Source organism: Diachasmimorpha longicaudata, chromosome 3, assembly GCF_034640455.1.
Source record: "Diachasmimorpha longicaudata isolate KC_UGA_2023 chromosome 3, iyDiaLong2, whole genome shotgun sequence".
Taxonomy (NCBI): Eukaryota; Metazoa; Arthropoda; class Insecta; order Hymenoptera; family Braconidae; genus Diachasmimorpha; species Diachasmimorpha longicaudata.
This window is the reverse complement of record NC_087227.1, coordinates 4,896,669-4,921,186: the sequence shown is the minus strand read 5'-3', so window position 1 is coordinate 4,921,186 and position 24,518 is coordinate 4,896,669. Positions and strand designations below refer to the sequence as shown.

Sequence of the window (24,518 nt, the reverse complement as noted above, 5' to 3'; positions counted from 1 at the left end):
TTTGTGCTAAAGTCCTAAAATTGAATCCTGACTGACCTAATTGTGGAAAAATAAGAAGCAATTATGGCGGTTGAGTCCGCAGCAATACAACTCGTAAAATAAGTGAACACTATTCAGAGACCAGTAGTTTTTCACTCGAGTCAGTTTTTCCGTCATCAACTTCGGGTCCCCAGCGATTTGGGAACTGTGAGGTTGAAAAAAGTCCTTTGACCGTTTCTTTGATACGATTGTTTTTTTTTTATATTCATGAATAAGTATATTCTTTTTATCATAACAAAAATCAGGGACAATCGATCATCAGATCATCATCCGATCGTGACACGTTCGGAATTTGAAAATTTAGCTCTTTGACCTTGAAGTTTGAAACTTCATTAACGAATGAAGAAACTGTAAGCTAATGTGACTGTTACTTTTTGAAGGTCTGTTGAGTCTGGTCAATTTACCCTGAGTCAGGCCTAAATTAACTTTCGTGAATAGTTTCATGAATGGCATTGAATTCGTTAGATTTGTTGAATCTGTTGAATTGAATATCGTATTGTTTATTTAATAAGATTATCCCTCGCGCAAATATCACAATTTATGTGAGATAAATCAAATTAAAATTTCAATAAAAATTGTCAATTTTCAACTTGAGATCAATGGATTCCGCCAAGCAGTTTATGAATGTTCATGGACAAACTTCAATCTACCAACACGGGCCATTATTTTAGTGATAATGATCCACACAGAACGTGATTACACGTTCTCAGCGTACGGATTGTTTAACTTAAATATGGCTCAAGTCACTACAGTAAGTAAATAGCATAGAAAACCGATCTGTTCTTCATGTTTAACTTTTGTAATTGATTTTCGTCTTCCATCTTTCATTTGTTTAGATATTCAGCACTGCAATGAGATTTTTGACACTGTTACGAAATCTCACCTAAATAACATCGATGAATCTTTGTAGTAAAAATTAGCAAGTGATGTACATTTTTGTAGTTTACAATCCAATAAACAAAGTTATTTTGGGAATGTTTGGGAATTGATGGAAAGGCCTGAAAATTCGACTTGGATAAAATCTTGTTGAGGAATCGAGCACCAATCGTGACGATTAAACCAAATGCATTTGCGAAAGCTTCCCTCGTCATTTTCGTAATCGAAAAGCGAACGTGAGTTTCGTAGATTTTCCGAATCATTTTCCCCATCAAAATTTCAGCCAATGCAATCGTACCATTCGACTCTTTTTTGCATAGTCACCACGAAATTCAACTGATAAATGTTTGAAAATTTCGCTGGTAATTTTTCATGTTGATGTATTTAAAAAACTATAGCTTGTCCACGTTCCCGCATCCAATTTGACAGACAGAAGACTATTCTGTTAATTTGCCTCAAGGGGTATTTGTCTATTGATCGAAATTTACATGGAAAAATAATCCCCGAATATCCCTCGAGCTCCAAAATTACACTAAAAGGTAAATGTTAATTATTTTTTACAGTGTATCCGGTAATTCCTTCAAGGTTCCCTGCCAACAAATAAAGTCGTCAAGTTTTTCGGAAAAATCGCGCCGCGCGTTCCTGATATTTTATCCTAGAAAACTTCCTGATGTTCGCAAGGAATCTTTCGGAAAATCGAATACTCTCCACAATTTTAAAGCTCCCGTGGCATTACATGTGAGTATTTCTCTCCGGCACGCGAAAAATTACGAAACTCGCAGTTCGCTCACCAATTACGCAATCGACTGGGACATTTTACGTTCAAATATTGTAATTTCCCACCGACGATTCAGATAAAAATTGCAGAACTTTCAGGAGGACATGAGTTACTTGACAACGCAAGGAAATGGAACTGTTATGACGAAAAGATTTGCAGATACAGCAGATAAAAAGTATGCCAATTTTATTTGCAATTTTTTTTTAAATAATGTGGGGATGATTTTTTAAAAGATAAAACAGCTTACGGTTAAGGGGTTATTCTCATGTGAGCACTTCAAAAAATCGATTTTTTTTTTTAATATTTTGACAGTAAAACTTATTGAAAACATGCTTTTTCCCATAAGGGAAAAAAATATAAAATAGTTAGTATAACATCAATGACAGTGTAAATAACCCATAAATAACCCATAAATAACCCATAAATAACCCATAACGGTCTATATTACCTCAAAATAATAATGAAAAATTACGGAAAAATTCCATGATGGTTCCGTAAAATTTCCTCCAACCGCATCGCGTTCCCCAAATTACAGACAAGACCCGTAATTTTTATTGATTATTTGTCCCTGTGTGCCAAACGGAATAGTCGGAGTTTCAAATTCAATGAAAGTATATTCTTCTAGTATCATTACTTTCGTCACTGCTGCTACGTTCAGCCCGTCCCAAAAAGTGCCTTTTTATTTACTAGTAAACGAAAAATGACACAGTTCGCCACTTCCTGAACGTAACATCACTAACAAAAAGTATAGCTCAGATACACGTCCGACTGTGTAGTAACGAGTGTGAAGTTAGAAGACGAACGAGTTAAATATACTATTTCGTTTCATTACTGCTAACCTTTTAGTTTCAACGGATTATTTCCCTTGTTTTTCCAGTCACAAATCTTCCAACTTCCACAGCCTCACTTTTTCTCTCGAAAAATCGAAATTGTTCCACAAGTGTCCCTGCACATGCTGACCCATCCTCCTAGTTACCACGCTCAACGCTACTCATGTTTCCATAGCTGAGTCGGTCCATCATTGCCGTGCGCTGGCCCCCCAGGGTCAAGTATGTTCTCCTATCACCACTGGATTGTGCACCGATATTTTTTTCTGAATTCCGATCTATACTCCGCATTTGTTATGCAAATTACGCCGCCTCTATAATTTACACGTCTGTTTCATTTCACGAAGCGTCGCCAAAAACTTCAACAATGTATGGTAATTCCGCTCCATTATAGCCATCAATTTAGTACAGTTCCATTACCGCATCATTTATTGAAGAATCATTACATCGACCGGCGCCGTCGCCTCATCCCCTGGAGCCGCGCTCCATACATTCGGAGTTTATCCGCACAACAGTTCTGTTAAACTTCACTACAAGAAAATATGTTACAATGCCGGAATTCTCCGTAAACTCAAATTCCCAATATTTGCGATTTGAATATTATCTTGGTGGAGACATTCTCATTTTACAATGTTTAGGATTGTATTCGATGGGTAGCATTTTTAAAAATCCCGAAACAAATTTTCATTTTTGGGAAACAATTCCATTTATTATCGGAGTAGGAGGATTATGTTTTGGATTAATGGGCGATTTCAGTAGTGTAGTAGTAGAAATGCGAAAACATTCATTGTATACCATTGAAGTACTTGCTGCTGCTCTATGCTCTACCTTGGGCATATACAAAGTACGTTTACAGTCCATTGTGTCACTAGTATGTAAATGTTCACTGTTCTAACCGATACCTATTGACCTCCCTATTGGGAGTAATAATCAGAGTAAAGTAGATTTTTTCAGATTTTAGACTTTCACGGCTACATTTATTTATCGCATTGGCTTTCGGATGAATGTCGCCTTGTGCTCCACTGTTGTGTCGACGTTTTGCCAATATCGCAGTGTCCGTCTCCAGGGCTACAAGCTCCGATGCCTGTGGGGAGTTCTGGAATGCCCTCTCCTGATGGCGGTAGTGGCTGTTGATGTTATTAGGATTTTTGTGAATCTCTAGGCCCCACCGAAAGAAATATCGAAGGGAATTATAATTACAGCAAAAAATTTCGGCTTTCCAAGGAGATAAAAACTCTCTAAAAATTATGTGCCTATTTCCTAATCTGTCAGACAAAACAGTATTCAGTCAAAATTACGGAACAGTAATGTATTTTTTCAATGAACGTTTCATACTTTTTCTTCAACGCTCTGAACTTTTTCCTGAAAGTTCCCTGAAAAAGTGCGTAACTGTTCCGTAAGTTTTACTGAATATTGTTTTGACTAGCAGATTATGGAACAGGGACGTAATTTTTAAAGAATTTTTCTTTCTGTGTAATCCGACTCGAAATCCGCAAAAATCTTAATAACCTCAACAGAGATAGAGCATATCAAGTCAACTCTATCTGAAGAACCGTCCTCTCGATTTTTTAATTGAACAGCTGATTGGCCCAACCCCCCACCCCCGTGGCAAGAAACGACATGTAAGGACTGACCCACATATGTGTATTGGAGCTCAGAGCCCTGTAGATGCAGATCGCAATGTTTGCGAAACGTCGACACAATAGTGGAGCACAAGGCGACATTCATCCAGAATCCAATGAGATAAAATACTATATTTTGATACAAGTGCGGCAGGTTGGAAACGAGTGTGAAGTTAGCGGCCCGGGGCGAAGCCGAGAGTTGACAATCACACGAGTTAAAAGACCCCGTCATAAGTCTTGTTATGCCCTACCAGAGTTACCAGGAAGACAGTGGCACCTCTTAGCAGATTGAACGCCAAAGTTAAAATTGTAGATTCGTTAGCCGCTAAACCTCTAAAGAGGACTCCATCGAAGTTGTCTTGTTCACTCTCCGGATGATTGGGTTCAAGTTTCAATTTAAATGAATTTGTAAAACAAACTCTTAGGAGAGCACACTTTACTTTATTTTAACTTGGCTTGAAAACTTCAAAAAAACTTTACGTACAAGACTTGGTGAATTAAGTAAGCTGAAGAGAGAAACTGAAGACTTGTTAAAGCCCCTGCCAAAGTAGAACTAGTTTAACAATAAAAATGACATCTAAGGGCTGGGTTCTAGGCCCCCACCAATCTATTAGTTGCGCGCGCAATCGTTGTGCGTGGAAACATAGGAAGGATAACTCTTAGGAGAAAATGAGAGAGGGAAAAGGAAAGGGGGTGTATTGCGAAACAAGGGGACCATGTAACGTCATGTTTACGTTGCGAGAAACTCAGGCCCTCTGACCTAGTGATACAATGAACAAAGGAAGAAACAACATGTGTGGGCCACACATAACGAGAAATCTTTCACAAATGTCTCGTAACAGACGGTTTATAATTTTACGACCGTGACCGTCGAATGTAGTTCGCTCTGTTGTTTTGATTCTTTCGAGGAAAGTGTTCTGTGATGCACTTTCGACGCTCTTTTAACTTTCTAATTCATCGGAATGCATTTTTCTATCCGAACTCTACTTTTTGTTAGTGATGTTACGTTGAGCGAGTGGCGAACTGTGCTATTTTTCGTTTGTTGCAAAATTTGAACACAGCTCTTCGGTTTATCTTCAAAAATCACTTGACAAGGTTTATGCCGTGTCTTGAAAAGTCTCCAGAAAAAAAAAATTTATGATCTGTTGTGCTTCGAACTTGAGAGCGTTGCAATCCTTAGCACATGTGGTATTCAAAGAAAACTCTGTCCTCTGGAGTCGTAAACTTTCTCTTGTTTTTTTCCCTTCAGTAAAGGTTTTTCAAGTAGTAAGAATTTAGTCACTGGACGACGGTCCTGTAGGTCAGTTGTGCCCTCCTCGTGACAATAATAAAGAGTTCAAGTTAAAGTAATTGATTGTGTTGCTACATTCATTTATCTACTTTTACCCATATCCCAATACCATTTACCAGTAAATGAAAAGGCACTTTTCGACACGAGCTGAATGTAGCAACAGTGACAAAAAATTGTTTTTTTATGCCTAAGCTTTTCACGAATAAAAATATTAAATCGAGAATACCAGAAAACGAACGTTAGAGTTAAATTTTCAGTCGTAATCGGCGAAAAATGTCAAATTCAATAAACTGAATAAATCATAATTGAAATTGTGCGCTTACGTTGCGTAAATTTAACGTAGAGTTCTGTAAAAATGACTCATTATCCAATCATTTACGGAGAGGACGAAGACTTCCCCATACCATGTCCGTAAATGTTCCGAGACCAGAATTTTTTTTTATTGAATAAACAATGAATGGGGTTTACCAACTAATCCATTCCGTGAATAGTTACTTAATATTTACTCCTCATTATTCCCCCATTTTTTATGTGAGTACGTAAAGTCGTTGAGGACGTAAAATAACACTTTATATTCGACTGCATGGGGCACAACAAAACTATCTCAAAACTTTTCCAGAAGACGTCACAAAAAATTATAATTGCATGGAAGTAATTAGTGAATTTGGGAAGTAAAGGCTCTGGAATATGAAGCAGAAAAGTTCGTCACGTCCATCCAACTGACTAAATGATAATAAAACTAGTGATAGAATTTTTGGCTTTCCAAATATCTAGGGCTACCGATTATGGGTTTATCGCTATCAATTTTGCCACTTCATCAAGGCATTCCATCTTCGTTGGAACGAAGAAGTCACCCAAAATATGATAACAGCAAAGATGGTGGACGGTGCTAAATCAATGCGTTTGTTCAGGATATGGTACAGTACAGTGGTGGCAGCCATTTTTATGGCATATGTCCTACGTCCATGTTTGTAAGTCCACTAGACATCTTCGCTAAGCACGGAGATGTTGTCGTATAATGATATAATTACATTTTCAAGGGTATATCTTCGGTACAAGTTATCTGGAAGCAATGATACTTTCGATTATTCACAGACTGCTTATCCGGCTGAGTATCCCTTCACACTATCAACACCTCGAGCATTTTTTTGTTGCATTACCTTCGAAGCAATTGGAATCTACTTCTTGATATGCTACTGGATAGCAGCTGATGGGCTCTTTGCTCAACTCACGACACATTTGGCAATTCACTTTCAGGTTATGTTTTTTGTTCCTCCTGTTTTCACCCTTCCGCCCACTAAACTAATAATATTCGTAAAAAAAAGTTACTTAAATTTCCAAAGACACGTTCAAATGGTCTACTAAATTCTCACATTTATATTTATATGTCTCTACTTATAAATAAATTTTATGCAGAGGACTTTATGGAATTTTCACCAACTTTTTGTTAACTCCCAGCACATTTTAGGCAGTTGTAATTAGTATACTGTCGAATCCCTCGATGTCTAATATTTTAAGAAGTAATTAAACTCGTCTGGACAACTTTTCAAATGGTCATTTCTTCTACAGTTATTTTTTTCAATTTTTCAAACAACTTCAGCGATTTCATCATTGGATTATCCAGACCCAGAAGTAATGTCACAAATGACGAGTGATAAGTTTAGAAGAACCGATCATTAGAAAATTTCTATAGACGCAGTAGTCGGTTCGTCGTCACCTCAACTTTCCGATATGTTTTCAGGTAATTGCAAATCGCATGCGTGATATTCAACCTCAAGGAACGATGAGCTCAGATCATGCACAATTAATTATGCAACGGTTAAAGAAAAATGTACAGGATTATTTGAAATTATTCAAGTGAGAACAGCTGCATGTTTAACTATGACAACCATATTTAACATACACCGAAAATTTATGATCTTGTAATAGTCATGTGATGAACAAATTGTGGAGCTCCAGATCATGGTCATAAATTGTTTGCAACCAAATGATTGCCAGACCGGCGGTAGTGGTGGGGCGGTTTGACAGCTAGACTAGTGTGCAAAGCAGATTAGGCGGTGTTTCTGGTGAATTTGAGAGTGAATTTCTGTTGGGTCCGGTATTAAAACCAATTTTTTTGATCATTCCATAACTCATCTTGAAAACGCATAAATCACGTAGCATCAATTATGATTTAATAAACCCTAGAATAGCTATATCTAACACACAAACAGAAACATTTCGCTGCAGCAACTCTGTAATCCACACAGATTCGCAGGAGTAAAAAAAAACATAGATATAAGAAGTTTTTTTATTACATTTGTTTATCTTCATGTATTTTATTTGATATGTTGGGTTAATAAACAAATCTTTTAACAAAAAAATACCCGGCGCGATACTGGGAGACCCGGGTTCGATTCCCGGCTGGTTTAAAGTGGAAGTGTTTTCTCCCTGATTCTAATTCTATTCGAGTTTTCACTGATCCGGGTGCAATTTCCGGCGACGGTCATCAAAAATTTGTAGCACTTTAATCAGATAGTTTCACTATCGGGTAGTGGTCTCGTCAAAGAGGCCACTGCATCTGGGTAGATTTTTCCCTCAGGGTGAGGCTTTCCCTCGTCCTTCGGGTGATGTACCGGGATTGGGCGGTGGGATGGGAACAAAATCGTAAAAACCCGAAAGAGTACACGAACATAAAATAAACTTTGTAGGAAATGATTGTAAACTGAAATATCTGAAATCGCGATCAATGATTGTAACAATTTATCATTGTAGATACGTCAATGAGCTAGAAAAAATATACAATCCAGTGCTGTTCGGTACTGTATTGGTCAACGGTTTGAATCTTTGCACCTGCCTTTATAGTCTCCAATACGTATGTTATTTACCATAAATAAATAAATTTATAATGAGCGCTGTTGACGTGAACAATGTTTACTTATTCCGCATATGAATTTTCATTGCAGAGAATTTCAAACAACGAGTGGGGATTGGCTGGAAAAAATGCATTACTCACGACTGGGATAACAGCGCAAACAATGATGTTTTGTATTTGTGCCCAACGTTTGAATGACGAGGTAGTAAAAATTTCTCAACTCTAAAATACTAGAAAAACTAAATTATGTTAGTATACTCAAATAGGTCGCAGGAGTTCGCCAGGCGGCTTATGATTGTTCATGGACAGAATTCAATTCAACAATAAAAAATCTGATTTTATTAATAATGATACAGACTGAGCCAGACTACGTATACACAGCGTACGGGTTTATTCATTTAAATATGCCTCAACTTACAGTGGTTCGTAGGTTTTTATAAAATCCGTGTATCTCACTCCAGTGACTAATTAGTACACGTTTACGAGACATAATTATCATCAACCATTCAAAATATGATCAACTGCTAAAATCCATCAAATTTAATTATATTCTTTTCAATTTTCAAGATTTTCACAGCTGCTATGCGATTTTTCACACTTCTCAGGAACATGACTTAAAATGGGGTCCAGATATTTGAATTGAAATTATTTTGTTACTATGATTCTGTGAATGACCAGAAGTACATGAATAAAAATTATCCGATGATAACTTCGACAATTTTATAACAGTAGATAGCTTAACTTTCGTCATCTACTAAAGACAGAATTTGAATCGTATATAGGGAGGGCCTTTCCTAATAAATTACGAAACTTTAGGTAAGCGTGAAGCGAAAATTTTTTTCGAGTAAAAAGTACTCGAAATTTCAGAAATCAATTTGTACTTGTTTATACTGAGCTCAAATCTCTCATTAGTTTCACATTTATTGGGGGGGCTCCGTGTGTACTTGTTCAACTGTACAAATGATCAACTGTACAGAGAATTTTCAAACGTAGAGAGCACCACTGTACAGGGATTCAACTGTCGAGAGAAAAAACTATCAATCTCTACCTTGTCGACGCTGTTTAACCGACCCAGCGCCACATGTACAGCCTAGGTTTTTCTCTCTACAGTTGAATCCCTGCACAGTGGTGCTCTCACCGTCTGAAAATTCTGTGTACAGTTGAACAAGTACCAACGCCCCCCCCCCGACCCAGCTGAAATTACCTATAAAATAAATAAAGCGTCATTTTTGACGTCTCAACTGTAAATCGTCGTGAACGGGAATATTTATTAGAATTTTAATGAGTGACACAACATTTCCCCTAGATCTCTATAACGAAAAGTTTCATTAACTAGTTCTTAAGATAAGTAACCAATAAATTTAAGCAATCAATTCATTCCATGCTAGAAGACAATTTTGAGGATTTCTAAATGGCATATCCAGTAAGTGTTTTTTGCCTTTCATTTGTTGCAATCTCAAAGAAATAGTTAAATAACCTAGGAGTTTAATAACAACTAAGAGTTTAAGGCCGATCAACTTAGAAACGTCAATGCTGATTATTCATCAATATGTATGACAAAATAAAATCGACATCACTAATTATTTTTTCTTTGCATTTAATGATTTCATACTAACCAATTAATCAGTGAGTCACGGTTTATTAATTCATTATCGTTGATATAGTCTTATTTTCTTCTACTTTTCGATTCTTATTCCACCGCAATAAACAAAAAACAATAGAATCTTGGACATATGCAGGGTGCAATGTACGGCTCCACCACGAGCTCTCAAATAGCTCCAGAGGTCCAGCAATGGTTCAAGGCAGTTGACAGAGATGGAAGTGGGAAAATATCAGCACTCGAATTAAGATCAGCTTTGGCTAACGGTCAAGGAGGAAGTTTTTCAGATACAGCTTGTAAATTGATGATTGGTGAGTTGGTAAATTAAGTGGATAATTGGGCTAATTACTCCTCTCAATAATGAAGAATATTGTAATAAATTTCTGGGTTAAATCGCTGAATTTATGGACGAGTTCAATTTATACAAAATATTCTACCAATCATAAATTGCAAATTGTATTGATTGTTTTACTTTTCAAAAATATTATTGACGTGCAGTAATATGATCGTTTGTCTTTTATAAATATCGATCTTTAGACGCATACGGAGAAACATTTCTATATTTTTGTGGCCGAAAATCAGTCCTTCCTTTTGAGCCTCTATTTGAACAGAATTATCGGACATTTGGTATTTTTTTGTTTCCTGAATTTAATGTTTCAACGTTGCAGTTCTGAATTATAATTTCATCACTGAATTGCTAAAAAAACGTTTTCAAAGCTTGAAAAACATTGAAACAAGTTTCATTATCCAAAGTCAAACAACTCGACTTTACATCCAATTGAGCAATTTTCTTTATAACAATTAAAACAATGTTTGACTGTTAATGAATGCAATAATGTATGAATTTACTAGCAGGTGTACCAATATTTCTAAGAATAAAAATATTATCATCAAATCGATTTATCTCATATTTTCAGGGATGTTCGATAAAGAAAAAACTGGACTGATCAATCTCGAAGAGTTCCAGGCTCTTTATAATTACATCAACGCTTGGTTAGGAGTTTTCAAAGGATTTGATCATGATGCATCAGGAAGTATTCAGGAAACAGAACTCTCAGCTGCGTTCACGCAAATGGGCTACAGATTTGGCCCTGACTTTATTAAATATTTGATTCAGAAGAGTGATTTCAATCACACAGAAAGCATCACTGTAGATCAATTTATTGTCTTATGCGTACAGATTCAGAAATTCACAGGTACGAGAAAGAACATTGTTTGTTATTGGCAAACAATAATTTCAATTTTGTGAACATAAAACTCATGGACATTTTATTTATGTTTTCAGAGGCATTCAGAGTACGAGATACGCAACAAACGGGTGAAATAACAATTGGTTTTGAAGATTTTCTGTCAGTTGCATTGAGCTGCAGTATTTAACTCTTGCCTTAAAATGTTATTTATAATGAAGTAATAGAAAGGTTGTTGACCGATCGCTTATTTGTAAAAATTTATAGTTTTATTTTACACGCAAAAGATTTTCAGTATTGATCAACAAATAAGTACTTTGACTTAGCTCCTAATGATCAATATACACATACAATAAATTTTTTATCACAAGTAAAACAAATTAATATTTCACTGTTAACAAGCTTAATGATGTACCAATTTGCTGAAATGTGGTTCTTAAAGAATAACGAAATAAACAGTAAATGAGAGGGGCGAAATGTTTGGATGTCCTTAAAAAAAATCAGTCTTTAAATGATAACAAGAATCGATTCCAGGAAAAATTATTTTGGGGAATGAATTCAGCTCCTCACGTACGGGGTCACAATCTCACACCCAACACTGTAAAACGTAGTCATTCCCTTCCACAATTAAATCTATACACAATCAAATATTTTTGAATGTTTCTATGGTAGATAAAGCAGTTGAATATTGTTAGAAGTTAAATAATACAGTTATAATTTTATATTGTATAATTTGTCCTCAGAAAATACGAAATACGAGTGATATTGATTGCGTGATAGATTTGGCATTAGAAGGACCCGTACGTCAAAAGTTGAACAAGTATACAACAGTAAGTGATTTGTTTTCTTGGAAACCATTTTGATCTAAAAATTATTTCCAGCATTTATTGCCCATATGCCCTGAGTTTTTATTTTTTTTTAATTCTCTCAGAAACGGTCGATAAGATGGGCGTGAAAAAAAAGAACTGTTCTTAGATGTTATCGTCATTTAATGGCTCCTAAAGTGTCACAGTTGTGCGACTATTTTGTTAAATTTTTCCTAAAGTTTAGTGAAGTTTTGAAAAAAATTGGTGAAAATGTAGAAACAAATTTCCCGCAGCAATGGAATTTTGTGTCATTAAATGATGATATACCTAACCATTTTTGATAATAATTAATTTCCTTAAGTACATACATTCCTCTTTCTGCCCATCATTAATGATATAACTTGAAATTGGTACAATTTTCCGTGTGAATCCCATCAAATCGTTTGATAATAACGTCTTAACTTTGCTGTGAACTAGAACCTTACTGTTCCACAGTCCTTATATTACCACTAGATATCATAAGCTTTTCTTGGATGGAAAATTTACAGCTGAAAAACGTCTACATAGTGATAATTTCATTTGGAAAGTTTCCCTAATTATTTTAAGAAATTACGGGAATTTCCAGTAATAAAAAAAGGCTGACTCACTTCCGAGAAGATTCAATAAACGAGGACTTCGCTAACTAGGCTATTTATCTCATTAATTAACGATTTTAAGACACAAAACCTTTTCTTCATTTTTTGGAGATTCTCTTAATTATTAGACTATATTGATGCCAAGTAAACCTCACAAGAAACATTGATAAACTTTTTTCATTCATAAACAACTGGCTTTCATTGACATGCCTCTCGACATCATCTTCTGAAATATTACGCTACCAAAATATTTCAACTAATAGGGAACGGAAAAATTATTCAATTCGCATGTAACGTTTGCTAATGTATGTATATAATAATACTTTATAATGATATCAATAATGAGCGATGCCAAGTCACTATTAAAAATCCTTTCACTGAGAATTCCATATATCACAAAAAGTTTTTATAGATAATTTTTCTCTTATAAATCTAATACTTCCAGAGATAACTGCGTATAAAAGTTTCACAATTCTTGTACTAGTCGTCAATCCCATTTATAATTTCACTGCAAATACTTCTGTGGTTACGATAACTACTGGCCGGCAATAATTATTATTGAATTGTTACTTCTTATCTCGTACAGTCCTCGTATCAATTCCTTAAGAAGGGACATCGTCAGCTTTCGCGTCCTCGGGAGGGCTAGGGACCTATTGAGCAAAAGTGAGAAATATATACTAAATTGATTTTATCTTCTAAAAGCGTGAAAAACGATTTTTTTTACAGTTTGGGAAATATTTGTTAGGCTCCAAAGAAAAAGGTAATTACTCATTGTACGATCAATCAAGTGAATGATTTAAAGGCTTGGAAAAAAATCGACAATTAATAGTTATTTTGCTCACAGCATCTGGACTAATTTTGAAAGATTACTATGGAGTTCAAAAGTACAGTATAGACCCCTTCCACGAGAGGTTTTTTTGGATCTACAACTTTCTTCATCATTAATGTCATGTTTTTTTCTTCAAAAATCTATTTTAAACACCAAATATTTTACTCATTACAAAAATCACCTCTGAAATTGAGACCCCGGAGTCTATACTTTGAATTCAATTACTTTTCAATTGAATAGTAATTGAAAATAGAGAAAATGGGAGAAACTTTCCATTTTCATTGTTTTCGGCCTTAAAATAATTCACAGCAACTGTTAATGTCTGAATTTCACACATCTTTAAGAGAAATTCCTAAGATACTAAAAAAATAGGCGAATACAATGACAATTCGTCAAAATTTCAAATATGAATTGATTAAGATGGTTAGGGACCGGTTGATCGAACATTGGATAATTTTTTATTTCAGTCCGACATTTTTTATGGTCTGAAAAATGTCTACGAGAGATGTAGAAAATTCAAACATTCATTTTTGAAGATAAATTTGTTTTTTACGCCTAACGAACATGTCGGAACAAAGAAAAGATCAATGAGATAAAGACCGTGGTGCACATCGATTTGAATCATCATATTTTTTACTTCGGAACTGTTTCTATTATATATCAAGTCGCCCAATAGGTTCCTAACTCAGCCCAAGACTTTCCAAACTCACTAACGTCCGACCTCAATAGATTGATAGAAAGTAATTTACCATCAGTGCAATTATTATAAAAATATGAACTTCCCAGGAGTAAATGTAATGAATAAATTGTCCCTAAAAATTTTCCATCACATTTCTTTCCTCTCAAAGATAAAATTTTAGATTTTTCACTCTTTACGTTTTAGCTGTTCAATATTGCACTGTAGAAGTCTCTTAACATATTTTAAAAAAACAACATAAATAAAACGGACGTTATTCCATCTTTCAGAGGGATCAATGAGATCATGAAATGATGAAACTCGTAAATCTCAAAAAATACACATCAGTTCTCCTCTAACTCCTTCTTTCCTTTCTCATTATTTTTTTATTTCTTTCCCTTTGATGTAGTTTTAGAGTTCATCTTTGCACGATTAGCTATTCTAGCGCTGCGTCGCAATACAGCCTAACGATGATAAATCACACGGAAAATTTATAGAATTATTTATTGTTTTTTGAAACATGGGGCCAGCTGGATATGGGATATTGACAGTAAAAACTAATCATACCGCTTCTGTCGATTCTGTAGTTTGGGTCTCCACCGATTTTCTCGATGTGATGACTTTGTTGATCTTATGGTCAGGATCCAAAAGGGAAAGCTCGGTAACAGAAAAAAAACAGTCTTATGCCTCAAGAATCAATGAATAAGTTGACAGAAGAGATTAACACAAACAATTTGTAAGTTTTCGAATCGACAAATCTTTTTGTTTATAATTAAGTTGTTACATCCGATTAGTTCAGCATAGGAATGCTTGATGGTTATTGGATATCGAAGAAAAAACCCTCAAAATATTTTTTTACGAAATGTTCTCGGGTACAACGTTTTTCTTTGATATTTTCTTCTAAAATGGTTCGTGGATCGGATAACGAGGAAATTCTTAACGTGGATATGTTGATGATCAAGGCATTGACTTATCAATCAATAATTAAACTATCAGGGTGTCGAGTGCTTTATACATGAAATTCTCATTTGTGGAAGAAAAATCATAGAAAAACCCAAAAATTGTTATTTTTGTAGTTGATAAAATTCACTGAAAAGAAGTCTTTTGAGGTCTAGATGAAGTACTGTTCCTTTGTTTTCATCAATAACCTTCTTTTCTACTTTTGCAATCGAATATTGAAACGTTCTTTTGAATTGATCTTCAGGTCTCGAATATTTTACATTTTATCAAATTTTATACGACAGGTTCCCTCATTCTCATTAATAATTGATAAAATTAGTCCAACCTATAGCCTAATACTGGAATATTCTGAGAACGATTAACAATTTTCAATTGCATTTTATAATCAGCAAGAATTTACGCGTTAGGGCATCGTGTTACAGTCAATTCGTTAATAAACGGAATCGTTCATATGGAAGCATTAGACGAAACATTGACAGAATTTTTGTAAATTAAATTCCGTGCAAGAAATCATGAGAATGTTTACTAGAAAATATTTTCAAAAATCGTTTTCATAGTTGATTAAAAATGTAAAAATGATTACTTGAAATATTTCAAAGGGAAGTACAAACTCTGTCTAATCACAAGATTGTTGCTACTTTAGTCAAATAATCCCAGACAAGATATATCATTATGAGTGATTAGTTTATCTGAGTGAATAAGTGAAAGAATTGTCAACGCCAAACAAATGAAAATCCACCAAAAATGGCGACACTGCTATACCTACACAACGAAAATAAAAACCTGAATTTTACACATTACATTACACTTTTACAACGTTTTTGAGACATTAAAAAATATCTGAAGAAAACAAAATTTATTTTCATTTCAGGTGAACAACTGCCTGTAATCTTGATTTAATTATAATTTAACCAAATTCTTTTTATTCAGATGTTATTTACATGTGAAAAATGTCCACGAAATGTGAGTAAATCCAGACATTCATTATCGTTGTCGATGTTCGTTTTACTATTGCTTTTGATATCAATAATTTATGTCACAATGATTCGAATTACCTTCATTTCCCGAAAGTTTTCAACAATACTCTCAACTGTCCTAGCACGAATGCCACTGAATTCTGATGAACATTCTGGACACGTGTCCTGCGACTTTTTGCAGTATTGACATACAGTATGTCCATTAAAACACTGATAAATGTCGCCTCTCAGTATTTCCAAACAAATAGGACACTCCAACGCCCGTTCCAACGTTTCACACCACTGATATGATAATAAAAATAATTTTAATCAGATCAACAAAATAACTGAAAATATGAAAAAAAAAAGAAAAACAGACGAGTGAATGTTTTCAACTCACATAAGCCCGATATTGGACCATCACATCCTCCTCTGCATTAGCCATGATCAGTGCTGATTGTCAATTGAAAAGCTGATCGATATTATTCATATTCGAGTACTACTCGATTACTAATCGCTAAGTTATCCTCGGACAAATGAAGAGCAGCGATGAACGAACGATTTTGTTTGTTGTTATGCTGCGTCTGTGAGGTCACGTGAAGGTTTGATTAAATCGTCGGGTCACTATCAATATTGAGTGATTTTTAGGGTTGATTTATTTTCCGTAAATATCAATTCGCTCTCAGGGTGTGTTAAAATGTGGAACATAGGAAAATAAGTTCAGTGACCGAGCACCGATCGACGATTTGTGTTTCTTCACTCCTTAAACTTGCAGTAAAGGGATATGCTTGCTTCAATACTGATAAATAATATTTAATGGCTTTGGCTGTGTACGATTGTATACTCACTTCAAATTCAAGATGTTTGTAACGTTTAACACTGCTGGAAAAATGAAAGCACGAAATTGCGAGATTACGAAGTCATCTCAGTCACGTTGACCAAACTTCAGACATCAGATTGGGCACAATGTTATGAATATGTCCTATCAAGTCACTAGCAGGACAGTGGCGCCATTAACGAATATTTGCGCCAAGTTTTAAAACCGTGGAATTCGTTAGCCGATAAACCTCTAATGAGGACTCCATCGATGTCAACTCGTTGAAAGGAAATAGTTGGATTCAGGTTTTTGCAAATAAAATCAATCCAAACAGCAGTGCTTAGTAGAGCACGTAACACACACTTTATTTAATAACTTTTAAATCTTAAATTGAGTCTTGAATTATTAATAAACATTCAGAAAAACTAACAAACGAAACTAGACTGTGAAATTTGGCGATTAACTATTTCAAGAGAGAAGCGGCACAGAAACAAGTTTAGCATAACAGTTCAATCACACAATCCTTTGAATGTGCCGACATATTTCGTTGCGTCAATTAATTAGTCCCTTGACACTGTTGAACAAGGCCAAGGAGTTGAGTAAAAAAATCACTTAACATTGATAAATAAAAATTAAAAACAGCGGAGGACATCGAAGTACGGTGGCAAACGCCATGGAATCTCGGAATAGGGACTGTGCTTCGACGTTCCTCGTGGCCTTTAATCAATTTTCCGAGATCGAGGTTCAACCCTGGCTTAATTGAGAAGAATTTAATGCTCCTTCGCATGGCGTTGGTCTCAGTATTTAATAATTTAATATTCATTAGGAACTCAGAGACAATTTTTTAATGAACAGACGAATTTTCCAGTGCCTCGGGCGGCCACCAGGATCGAGGGTGACACCTCCCACCGTCGGGGTCATTACTAGCATTGGGGTAGGATCGCCTAGACCCTGAGATTGGAGCATCTATTTTACTGTATCACTCTTACTTCACGTATGAGTAGTAAATTTTGGCTGTATTTTTGTGGTTACCCGGTATCTAGGACTTCTGAAAATTTTCACGTCGGTTCTCAATAAATTGATTAATGTACGCAAAATTTTCATAGAATTGACTAAATTTTTATTTCTAAATTGACTCTCCTTTGTTTTCACGCTAGCAATTAGCACTCAAAGATTTTTCAATTGAAAATAATCAATTTCATAATTTGATGCTAGTCGGAATGTTCTGAGGATCATTTGTCAGATTGTGCATCATTTCTCAGATTCACATCAAAATATAAATAAATGTTTTTATGTTTTCCCTTGTCATCAATTGTCGTGCTATGTTTTTAGGTTATGTATGGAAATTGAGTGGAATTTTCGATAATCATGGCTGAAGCAGCAGCCAGACGTGAAGCGAGGAAAAGAAAAATACTGGAAAATTCTGAGTCACGTTTGCAGAGAATCACTGGACAAACAAGTGATGAGAAGTCCCCAGGTAAATTCTCATGACAATTTGGAAAAACCATGTATCAAATCAGTGATGTTTACAAACAACATAACCTCATCAATTGAACTTTTGTCTTTATGTTTTTAGTTTTTTAGTGGAGAAGTCTTGGATTAAAAAATAATCTTATCAATGGCTCCTTTTCTTAGATTAGGGACAAATTCAACTTTTCTGATTTTGATGACTGTCTTGTGTATGCAGCAAGTGCTGAAAATCATCTGAGCATGTTTGAGTCGAGCTATAGATTATACCTTGAAAAACAATGAGATTTTTTAAAGTATCACCTTTTGCTGCACTGTTTATTTACTACCCACATTTATTTTTCTGCCGGTTGCAAGGATACACTCGAGTTTTTTTTAGCAACGACACTATACATTTATCTCTGGAAAATAACATCTTCATTTTGTTCGTATTTACCTCAGCAATCTAAATATCAATATCTCTTCGTTCTGCATTCCCCAGAACATTATGACCTTAATAATGGGCATAATGATACAAAAATGATAAAAATTGAATGAAGTGATATTTGCTTTATAACACGCTGCTTTGAGTTATAATAACGTATAAGAATACGATCATATAAAAAAATAATCTATCTGAAAAACAATATGAACAATAAAAGTATATTAGCCATCAGTGATGATAGGTTAGCTTGAAATTCTTGAAGTTTATACGCTTTTTTCTCAGCTTATTTTACATAATTTATTTTTTTTGTGTTAAAAATTTGATCATTTTCCTCCAGTTTCTGCATATTTACTTAAAACAAAAGCTTGATACTCACGTCCGGTCGTCTCATCGTTCTCTTAGTGTTTCATGAATGGCAAAACTCATTGATGGATTCTATAATTATTTAGAAGAGACTCCGAAGCTCCAGCAGAAATTATCGCCATCGTCAACAATCAACGGAGCGATTCTAAACGAGTCTGTCATTGACTCCTGGAACACTCTCTCTGAATTCCAGGATGAATTTCCATCTACATCGCAGCAAGATGTTTTTACTGAGAAACCGCTGAATCAGCCCAATGTTCCTCGTAGAAGAAATCTAGGGTATACTGCAAATGGGGACATCCAGGGCCAAACACACGAACCTGATCTTATGTCGGACTATCAAAATTCATTTGTCCCATATGCAGAAAATACTTCAGTGGAAACTGAAAAACTGAAGGATTCCAACGTGATGTCATTCCTCGCTAGTCCGTGGGTTTACGTTGCCCTTGCTTTTGTTGTGAATGCCATGATTCTGATGAAAGCAGAACATATGTTTGGAACGGTGAGAAACTTCATTTTGCACTAAATGATTGATTCAAAAAAAATGCGAAAGTTATTATTTCTTATATCTGGAATATTTCATTAATTACATGAAATGGATTGTGACATTTGTCCTAGACTATTTATCCACAAATTAAACACACATGAAATTTATTAAATCTGAAGTATATTATGAATAATATACTTCAGATACTTTTTTTACAGTGAAATACATTTGGGTTCTATTTGACCTCAAGCTTTCCTTCTACGGTTATTTTATTATTGGAACTTTGCATATCTGAATTTGAATGCCGATTTCAATCTGATAAATGCAAAATTTTATTCATTTATTCGTTCATTGCCCATCACATTCGCTGAACTGAACATTTTAGCCAAAAATCGTGAAAGTCATATTGATAAAAATGATTTGATTAATTCTGTTTCAGAGTATAATGGTGCCATTTTCGGTGATCCTAATAACCCGTATGTTCTTTCGCGCCAATCTCCAGCAGTCTCAACATGGAAGTATGCTCTTCGCAGCCTTAATCCTATGTAACATAAAGCCAGAGATAATCCACCGACTGAAAATATCGTCCAGGCTAATCTTCGTAGTACTCAAGGAACTGTCATTCTACTTATTCAGTTTCGTAATAATTTACTACTTTGGCACATCCTACTGGTACGATTTCGAGGGTCTGGGCTCCAACAAGCTTGAAATAATCGTAGATCACCAAACAGAAGCATAAATTATTTTTCTTATACTCACTTCTGAGGAAGTTCTTGATGGATTTTAATCAATTCATCATGCCTTCGGAACTCTCGATATTCACAGCTATGTCACGATACCCCCTGAGCTTTGCACGATTCACAATTGTAAATAAATCGATTATATGAATAAATATGTACTTTTTTCTTCAGCTAAAACTATGCCAATATGGGCTACCAATTGTCAACTGGGAGATTTTCTTATGGCAAGAATTACATTCTTCTGAAAATTCTTGATCTCACAAAAATATTGTTGTCAGAAGAAATAATCCCTGTTTATATGAATTTCCAGGATTTTTTCCTCCGAATATTTTTTCCTATGAAACTGCTTTTCCGGCTCGATTATTCCATTATTGAGTCGATAAACAACTTTAATAGACGAAAAATAATTGCAGTTGTAAACGTGATTCTAAAAGTTCATATTGAAACAGCAGTTCCTTTTCTCCTCAAGAAAAAATATTATGTATTATTATATCATTATAAAAATTGACAGACGTTTTCCGAAAAGATTCATTTTTTAACCGTTCTATTTGAAATTTATCTTTAGGGTAAAATATTTTTAACCCTCTGTTGTATAATGAACTCTTTTCACTATTTGATACTGAAGGGAATGCCATGAAATTTATAAAATTTTGTTTCGATGCATTTTATTATTATTTTTCAATGTCCTTTAAATGACAAACATCAGCTAATTGAATAAGTTGCACAGAATTTCAGGTTTTACTCAGATACAAAAGTATTCGTATTCACTATGTTCGATATTTTCAAGTTTCATTACAGTTAATCAGAAATAATATTTCCTCTGTTCAAAAATAATTGTCATAAAAAATGACGAATTCCACAGGGAGAGGTATTTAAAGGCTGTGTAAAATACTTATTGGAATACAGTTACTTTTTATTTGCGATATTTTTACCCTTTAAGTCCATGAGCACTTGTTTCCTCACAACATCAATGTGACCCAGTTTAATCATTTTCTCTTCCCAATTAATCATTTCTTTTTTGTACTGCTCCATCAGTTTCTGGGTTTCGTTCTCGAATTTAACTTTGACTTCTCTGGGAGCGTCGCTCCACTCTTTAGCAGCGATAGACAGCCAGTCCTAAAGAATACAGATGTTTGATGACAACTGATTAGATATTTTAATGGTGAAATTTTCTCATGTAAAGGTAATATGACTGAGATACATAATTGCGAGATATCGAATTATTCCAGTAATGGCCCTTTGGCAAAAATAATGAAGAATTATTCGTTTCAAACTTTCTAATCTTGATATTTTGTCCCATAAACACTCATTTGCGGCATAAATGTGGCGTAGTAACTAATAATTCATGACTTCCTGCTCTAAATTCCTGTATACAACTGATATTTCTAGTTAAGAATTTAGGAAGAATTGTCTAGAGTTTTCCATAAAAACGTATCAGTAGTGAACTGATAACTCGAGATAAGTCGACTTATCTCTCCGTCGACATTGATCTAAGAATATTTATGGCGGCCCTCAATTGCCTGCGAAAAAAGGATTACTGTAAAACTTTTGTGAACTTCCGCAGATTCCGAGACATTCATATAAAACTAATCAATGCCCGAAATTTATTCATCTCAGGTTATTATCACAATATTAATATGAACAGCTGGGAAATACCCCTCACTATTTTCCTCTGCCACCACATGTTCAGGATATAAATCTCTAATCAATCAAGGTGTCATGAGCGACTAATACTGTCGCCTATTGTCAAGATTTTGGTTGACGATTACTCACTGAAAATTTCATGTCTTTCTCCTTGGTGTGGGCTCTGGACAGCATAAAGAGGATGAACATCGTTGGAGGTTTTTTGGGCTTTCCAAGTTCACGCAATTTCTGAAATAGAATAGTAATGATCAGGGTAATAATAGAGTCCACGTTCCATAGGCAGTGCTTAATTTAAAGAGAATGCTCATTGGCTCCACAATTTTGCAGTGTATAGAGAAAATATAAAACACCTATATTTTTATAATCACATGGTCTAATAATATTACTGATGGACAATCACGTGATCAATTACTCGCAGCTTAATAAATAAAATAACTATCGCCGAAGTGTCCGGAAATTCGGGTTTCAGGGGCAATCGATTATGTGTTCAATTAATTATTCTTTGCTTTGTCGTTGTTATTTATAAAACATTATTCGCATTAACTAAACAATCTTGAAGGCACAGAGGCTAATAAATACCCAATTAGGTAATTATTTTATTTTATATCCTGAGACAAACCTCAAAAAAATTATGAAGAAAATAGGTTGATGAAAAATTATTTGAAAATCATCATGTTTTCGGTCTCGTGCGTTACTCTTTACGGTTTAAGCCAAATTATGGGTCTACATGGGCTTGTGGAACTAGACTTGACCCTTCAATTATTATTTTATATCCATGAAACTGTCCAATGAACGCAAAAATTGAATTATTGAGTCTATAGAGTAGTTTCATCGATAAAAATTAACAATCGTAGAAGACACGTATAAAAGTTCACATAATCTCAGGAATGCGATTTCCCCTGAACGGTCCAGAAATCGTTGGTGAGAATACCCGGCGCGACACTGGGAAACCCAGATTGGATTCCCGGTTGGGAAACTTTTTCATTCTAATTCTAATTCTTCTCGATTTTTTTTCTGAGCCACACGATAAACACAAATGTTTTTCATATACTTTTTCCACCTTAGTCACTACTAAAGTTTCGCTTCAACACTTACCGCCTTCATCTTGACCTTCTCAGTGGCTTCCATTCCCCTCAACTTTTCATCCTTGATACTTTTCTTCTGTTCATCCGTCAGTTTCTCTTCATATGCCATTATCTGTTTTGTGTACTCCTGGAGCTCGTGCAGGTAGTTTTTCCTAAGTTCTTCTTTGTGTGGTAGACTATAAGTCTTCCAATCCTCAGCTATTTTCTTCATTATGTCTCTGGGTCGTAAGTCAGGATGTTCTTTAACAATTCTGCCCCTCTCTAGCACACTGTACGCGATGAATGGCGTCATTGGTCTCTTTGGCCTTGGTGGTATGCCAAGCTTTTTCTCGATCGCGCGAGACCCGTATGTCATACATGGCTGACATGTCAACAATCTATTTCTGGATTCAAGCAAATAAAGTCAATAACCAAGGACTAAATAGGAATGAATAATTATGAATTTATTTGGATAATGAGTTGTTTTAAAGGAAAATATCAAACGTAATTTTAATGGTGAATATAAATGTTCTCAGTAAGTTAAGTAACAGTTCTTTTATCAGTTAGCTAAGAATTTACTGAGCCACACGTGAAATAGAAATATTTTTCATATATTTATCACACTAGATGTGTTCATCCCCAAAAATATCAATTTAAAATTTAAAAAATAACAAAATTAATAATTTTAACAAGGCCAATTAATTCAATTGTTGGCTCGTTCATCATAATACTAGTGGCACTAAATTTTAGGTTTTAGCGCTCAGGACAAACAGTGCTCGCGAATTGTCGTGGTCAACTATGGTTAACCTCAAATTGCCTCGCATTTTCTGTGATCTCGCTCCATTCAAAAAGTGATGACTGAAAGTCATGACAAAAATTAGCAAGTTGTAAAAAATACTTAATAGAGTTTGAAAAAATCTCACCTAGTCGTTGAACAAGTAAAATAATTACTCGGTGAACTGCCAAACGCAGTTAGGAATTTCCTGTAGGCGGCCATATTTGTTTAGATCACGTGTTGTATAGAGAGGTTTCATAAATTATGTTCTGTTATGTTATGAGAAAATAGTTATCTTCAGAGTTACCAGAACCACCATTTTTCCTAGATTTTAGAGGAATTTTTTAATATCATCGATTTTATAATTGCGTTTTCTGAAGAACTTTCAGATCTACAAATAATTAGTGGTACTTCTCGAATTTTCATTTAAACGGTATAAACCGCGATTAGTATACGGAGAGAGATCAGATAATGAATATGGTTGGTGTATAATTATTTTAATAAAAAAATAAGAAATCACATATTACAAAGAAAACACTTCAGTTTGATAATTTTTGGTACGAGTCTAAAGACACTTTTTTCCGTACTGATCTTCACTTTTTCTCGTCCGGAGATGGGTATTGAGTCTTCCTCCATCTCGAAAAAGTTTTCTCTGACTCAAGTGATTGTCTATGCCATCACGTTCGTCAGAAATAACTTCTATTTCCTCGGACCGTAATATAACATATGATAAAGAATGATCATAGAAGTCAGTGGAAATGGTACGAGCTAAGATCGGCGTTTATCCAGTCGCAGACCACC

The 24,518-nt window shown here is 34.9% G+C and overlaps 5 protein-coding genes across 14 annotated transcripts; 3 read left to right on the top strand and 2 right to left on the bottom strand.

Annotated features, from left to right (window-relative positions):
* The first annotated feature begins 3,024 nt into the window (after positions 1-3,024).
* On the top strand, positions 3,025-9,322 carry LOC135160367 (odorant receptor 47a-like). Its single transcript, XM_064116837.1, has 8 exons — positions 3,025-3,364; positions 6,208-6,404; positions 6,474-6,690; positions 7,175-7,290; positions 8,188-8,287; positions 8,379-8,489; positions 8,554-8,709; positions 8,855-9,322. The coding sequence occupies exons 1-8, from the start codon at positions 3,071-3,073 to the stop codon at positions 8,903-8,905; spliced, it is 1,242 nt and encodes a 413-aa protein (XP_063972907.1). The 5' UTR covers positions 3,025-3,070; the 3' UTR covers positions 8,906-9,322.
* A 190-nt stretch (positions 9,323-9,512) lies between these two features.
* Positions 9,513-11,551, top strand: LOC135160374 (peflin). Of its 2 annotated transcripts, none has more exons than XM_064116853.1 (4): positions 9,513-9,710; positions 10,009-10,198; positions 10,805-11,083; positions 11,173-11,551. In XM_064116853.1, exons 1-4 carry the CDS (start codon positions 9,699-9,701, stop codon positions 11,262-11,264), a joined length of 573 nt encoding a protein of 190 aa, XP_063972923.1. In that variant the 5' UTR covers positions 9,513-9,698; the 3' UTR covers positions 11,265-11,551. The 2 variants fall into 2 exon arrangements, with proteins under 2 accessions (XP_063972923.1, XP_063972924.1); XM_064116854.1 differs by having other exon boundaries at positions 9,515-9,710; positions 10,027-10,198.
* Positions 11,552-12,806: 1,255 nt separating this feature from the next.
* On the bottom strand, positions 12,807-16,932 carry LOC135160375 (uncharacterized). Of its 6 annotated transcripts, none has more exons than XM_064116857.1 (5): positions 16,785-16,932; positions 16,337-16,520; positions 16,036-16,239; positions 14,588-14,650; positions 12,807-14,484 (listed from the first exon to the last, which is right to left on the bottom strand). In XM_064116857.1, the coding sequence occupies exons 2-5, from the start codon at positions 16,379-16,381 to the stop codon at positions 14,407-14,409; spliced, it is 390 nt and encodes a 129-aa protein (XP_063972927.1). In that variant the 5' UTR covers positions 16,382-16,520; positions 16,785-16,932; the 3' UTR covers positions 12,807-14,406. The 6 variants fall into 6 exon arrangements, with proteins under 6 accessions (XP_063972927.1, XP_063972925.1, XP_063972928.1 ...); XM_064116855.1 differs by having other exon boundaries at positions 14,588-14,677; positions 16,785-16,931; XM_064116858.1 differs by having other exon boundaries at positions 12,807-13,165; positions 14,588-14,677; positions 16,785-16,931.
* Positions 16,933-17,652: 720 nt separating this feature from the next.
* On the top strand, positions 17,653-20,386 carry LOC135160371 (uncharacterized). 2 transcript variants are annotated; one of them, XM_064116844.1, is made up of 4 exons: positions 17,653-17,840; positions 18,086-18,230; positions 19,094-19,509; positions 19,934-20,386. In XM_064116844.1, exons 2-4 carry the CDS (start codon positions 18,122-18,124, stop codon positions 20,231-20,233), a joined length of 825 nt encoding a protein of 274 aa, XP_063972914.1. In that variant the 5' UTR covers positions 17,653-17,840; positions 18,086-18,121; the 3' UTR covers positions 20,234-20,386. The 2 variants fall into 2 exon arrangements, with proteins under 2 accessions (XP_063972914.1, XP_063972915.1); XM_064116845.1 differs by lacking the exon at positions 17,653-17,840 and adding an exon at positions 18,330-18,644 and having other exon boundaries at positions 18,094-18,230; positions 18,982-19,509.
* Positions 20,387-20,882: 496 nt separating this feature from the next.
* LOC135160372 (transcription factor A, mitochondrial) lies at positions 20,883-24,383 on the bottom strand. 3 transcript variants are annotated; one of them, XM_064116846.1, is made up of 5 exons: positions 23,866-24,359; positions 23,750-23,800; positions 22,974-23,346; positions 22,008-22,106; positions 20,883-21,350 (listed from the first exon to the last, which is right to left on the bottom strand). In XM_064116846.1, the coding sequence occupies exons 1-5, from the start codon at positions 23,937-23,939 to the stop codon at positions 21,141-21,143; spliced, it is 807 nt and encodes a 268-aa protein (XP_063972916.1). In that variant the 5' UTR covers positions 23,940-24,359; the 3' UTR covers positions 20,883-21,140. The 3 variants fall into 3 exon arrangements, with proteins under 3 accessions (XP_063972916.1, XP_063972918.1, XP_063972919.1); XM_064116849.1 differs by lacking the exon at positions 20,883-21,350 and adding an exon at positions 21,368-21,754 and having other exon boundaries at positions 23,866-24,383; XM_064116848.1 differs by lacking the exon at positions 23,750-23,800 and having other exon boundaries at positions 23,866-24,346.
* Between the last annotated feature and the right edge of the window lie 135 nt (positions 24,384-24,518).

Bases quoted from the DNA above. Each gene is read 5' to 3' on its own strand.
- LOC135160367 (XM_064116837.1), top strand. From the start codon at position 3,071: ATGCCGGAATTCTCCGTAAACTCAAATTCCCAATATTTGCGATTTGAA. The intron at 7,291-8,187 runs GTGAGAACAGCT...TTATCATTGTAG, and splicing joins GATTATTTGAAATTATTCAA to ATACGTCAATGAGCTAGAAA. The intron at 8,710-8,854 runs GTTCGTAGGTTT...TCAATTTTCAAG, and splicing joins ATATGCCTCAACTTACAGTG to ATTTTCACAGCTGCTATGCG.
- LOC135160372 (XM_064116846.1), bottom strand. From the start codon at position 23,939: ATGGCCGCCTACAGGAAATTCCTAACTGCGTTTGGCAGTTCACCGAGT. The intron at 23,801-23,865 runs GTGAGATTTTTT...CATGACTTTCAG, and splicing joins TTTACTTGTTCAACGACTAG to TCATCACTTTTTGAATGGAG. The intron at 21,351-22,007 runs GTGAGTAATCGT...TGTATTCTTTAG, and splicing joins AGAAAGACATGAAATTTTCA to GACTGGCTGTCTATCGCTGC.
- LOC135160374 (XM_064116853.1), top strand. The intron at 10,199-10,804 runs GTGAGTTGGTAA...TCATATTTTCAG, and splicing joins AGCTTGTAAATTGATGATTG to GGATGTTCGATAAAGAAAAA. The intron at 11,084-11,172 runs GTACGAGAAAGA...TTATGTTTTCAG, and splicing joins ACAGATTCAGAAATTCACAG to AGGCATTCAGAGTACGAGAT.
- LOC135160371 (XM_064116844.1), top strand. From the start codon at position 18,122: ATGGCTGAAGCAGCAGCCAGACGTGAAGCGAGGAAAAGAAAAATACTG. The intron at 18,231-19,093 runs GTAAATTCTCAT...ATAATTATTTAG, and splicing joins AAGTGATGAGAAGTCCCCAG to AAGAGACTCCGAAGCTCCAG. The intron at 19,510-19,933 runs GTGAGAAACTTC...ATTCTGTTTCAG, and splicing joins CAGAACATATGTTTGGAACG to AGTATAATGGTGCCATTTTC.
- LOC135160375 (XM_064116855.1), bottom strand. From the start codon at position 16,381: ATGGCTAATGCAGAGGAGGATGTGATGGTCCAATATCGGGCTTAT. The intron at 16,240-16,336 runs GTGAGTTGAAAA...TTATCATATCAG, and splicing joins TGGTCCAATATCGGGCTTAT to TGGTGTGAAACGTTGGAACG. The intron at 14,485-14,587 runs GTATGATTAGTT...TATCATCGTTAG, and splicing joins CTACAGAATCGACAGAAGCG to GCTGTATTGCGACGCAGCGC.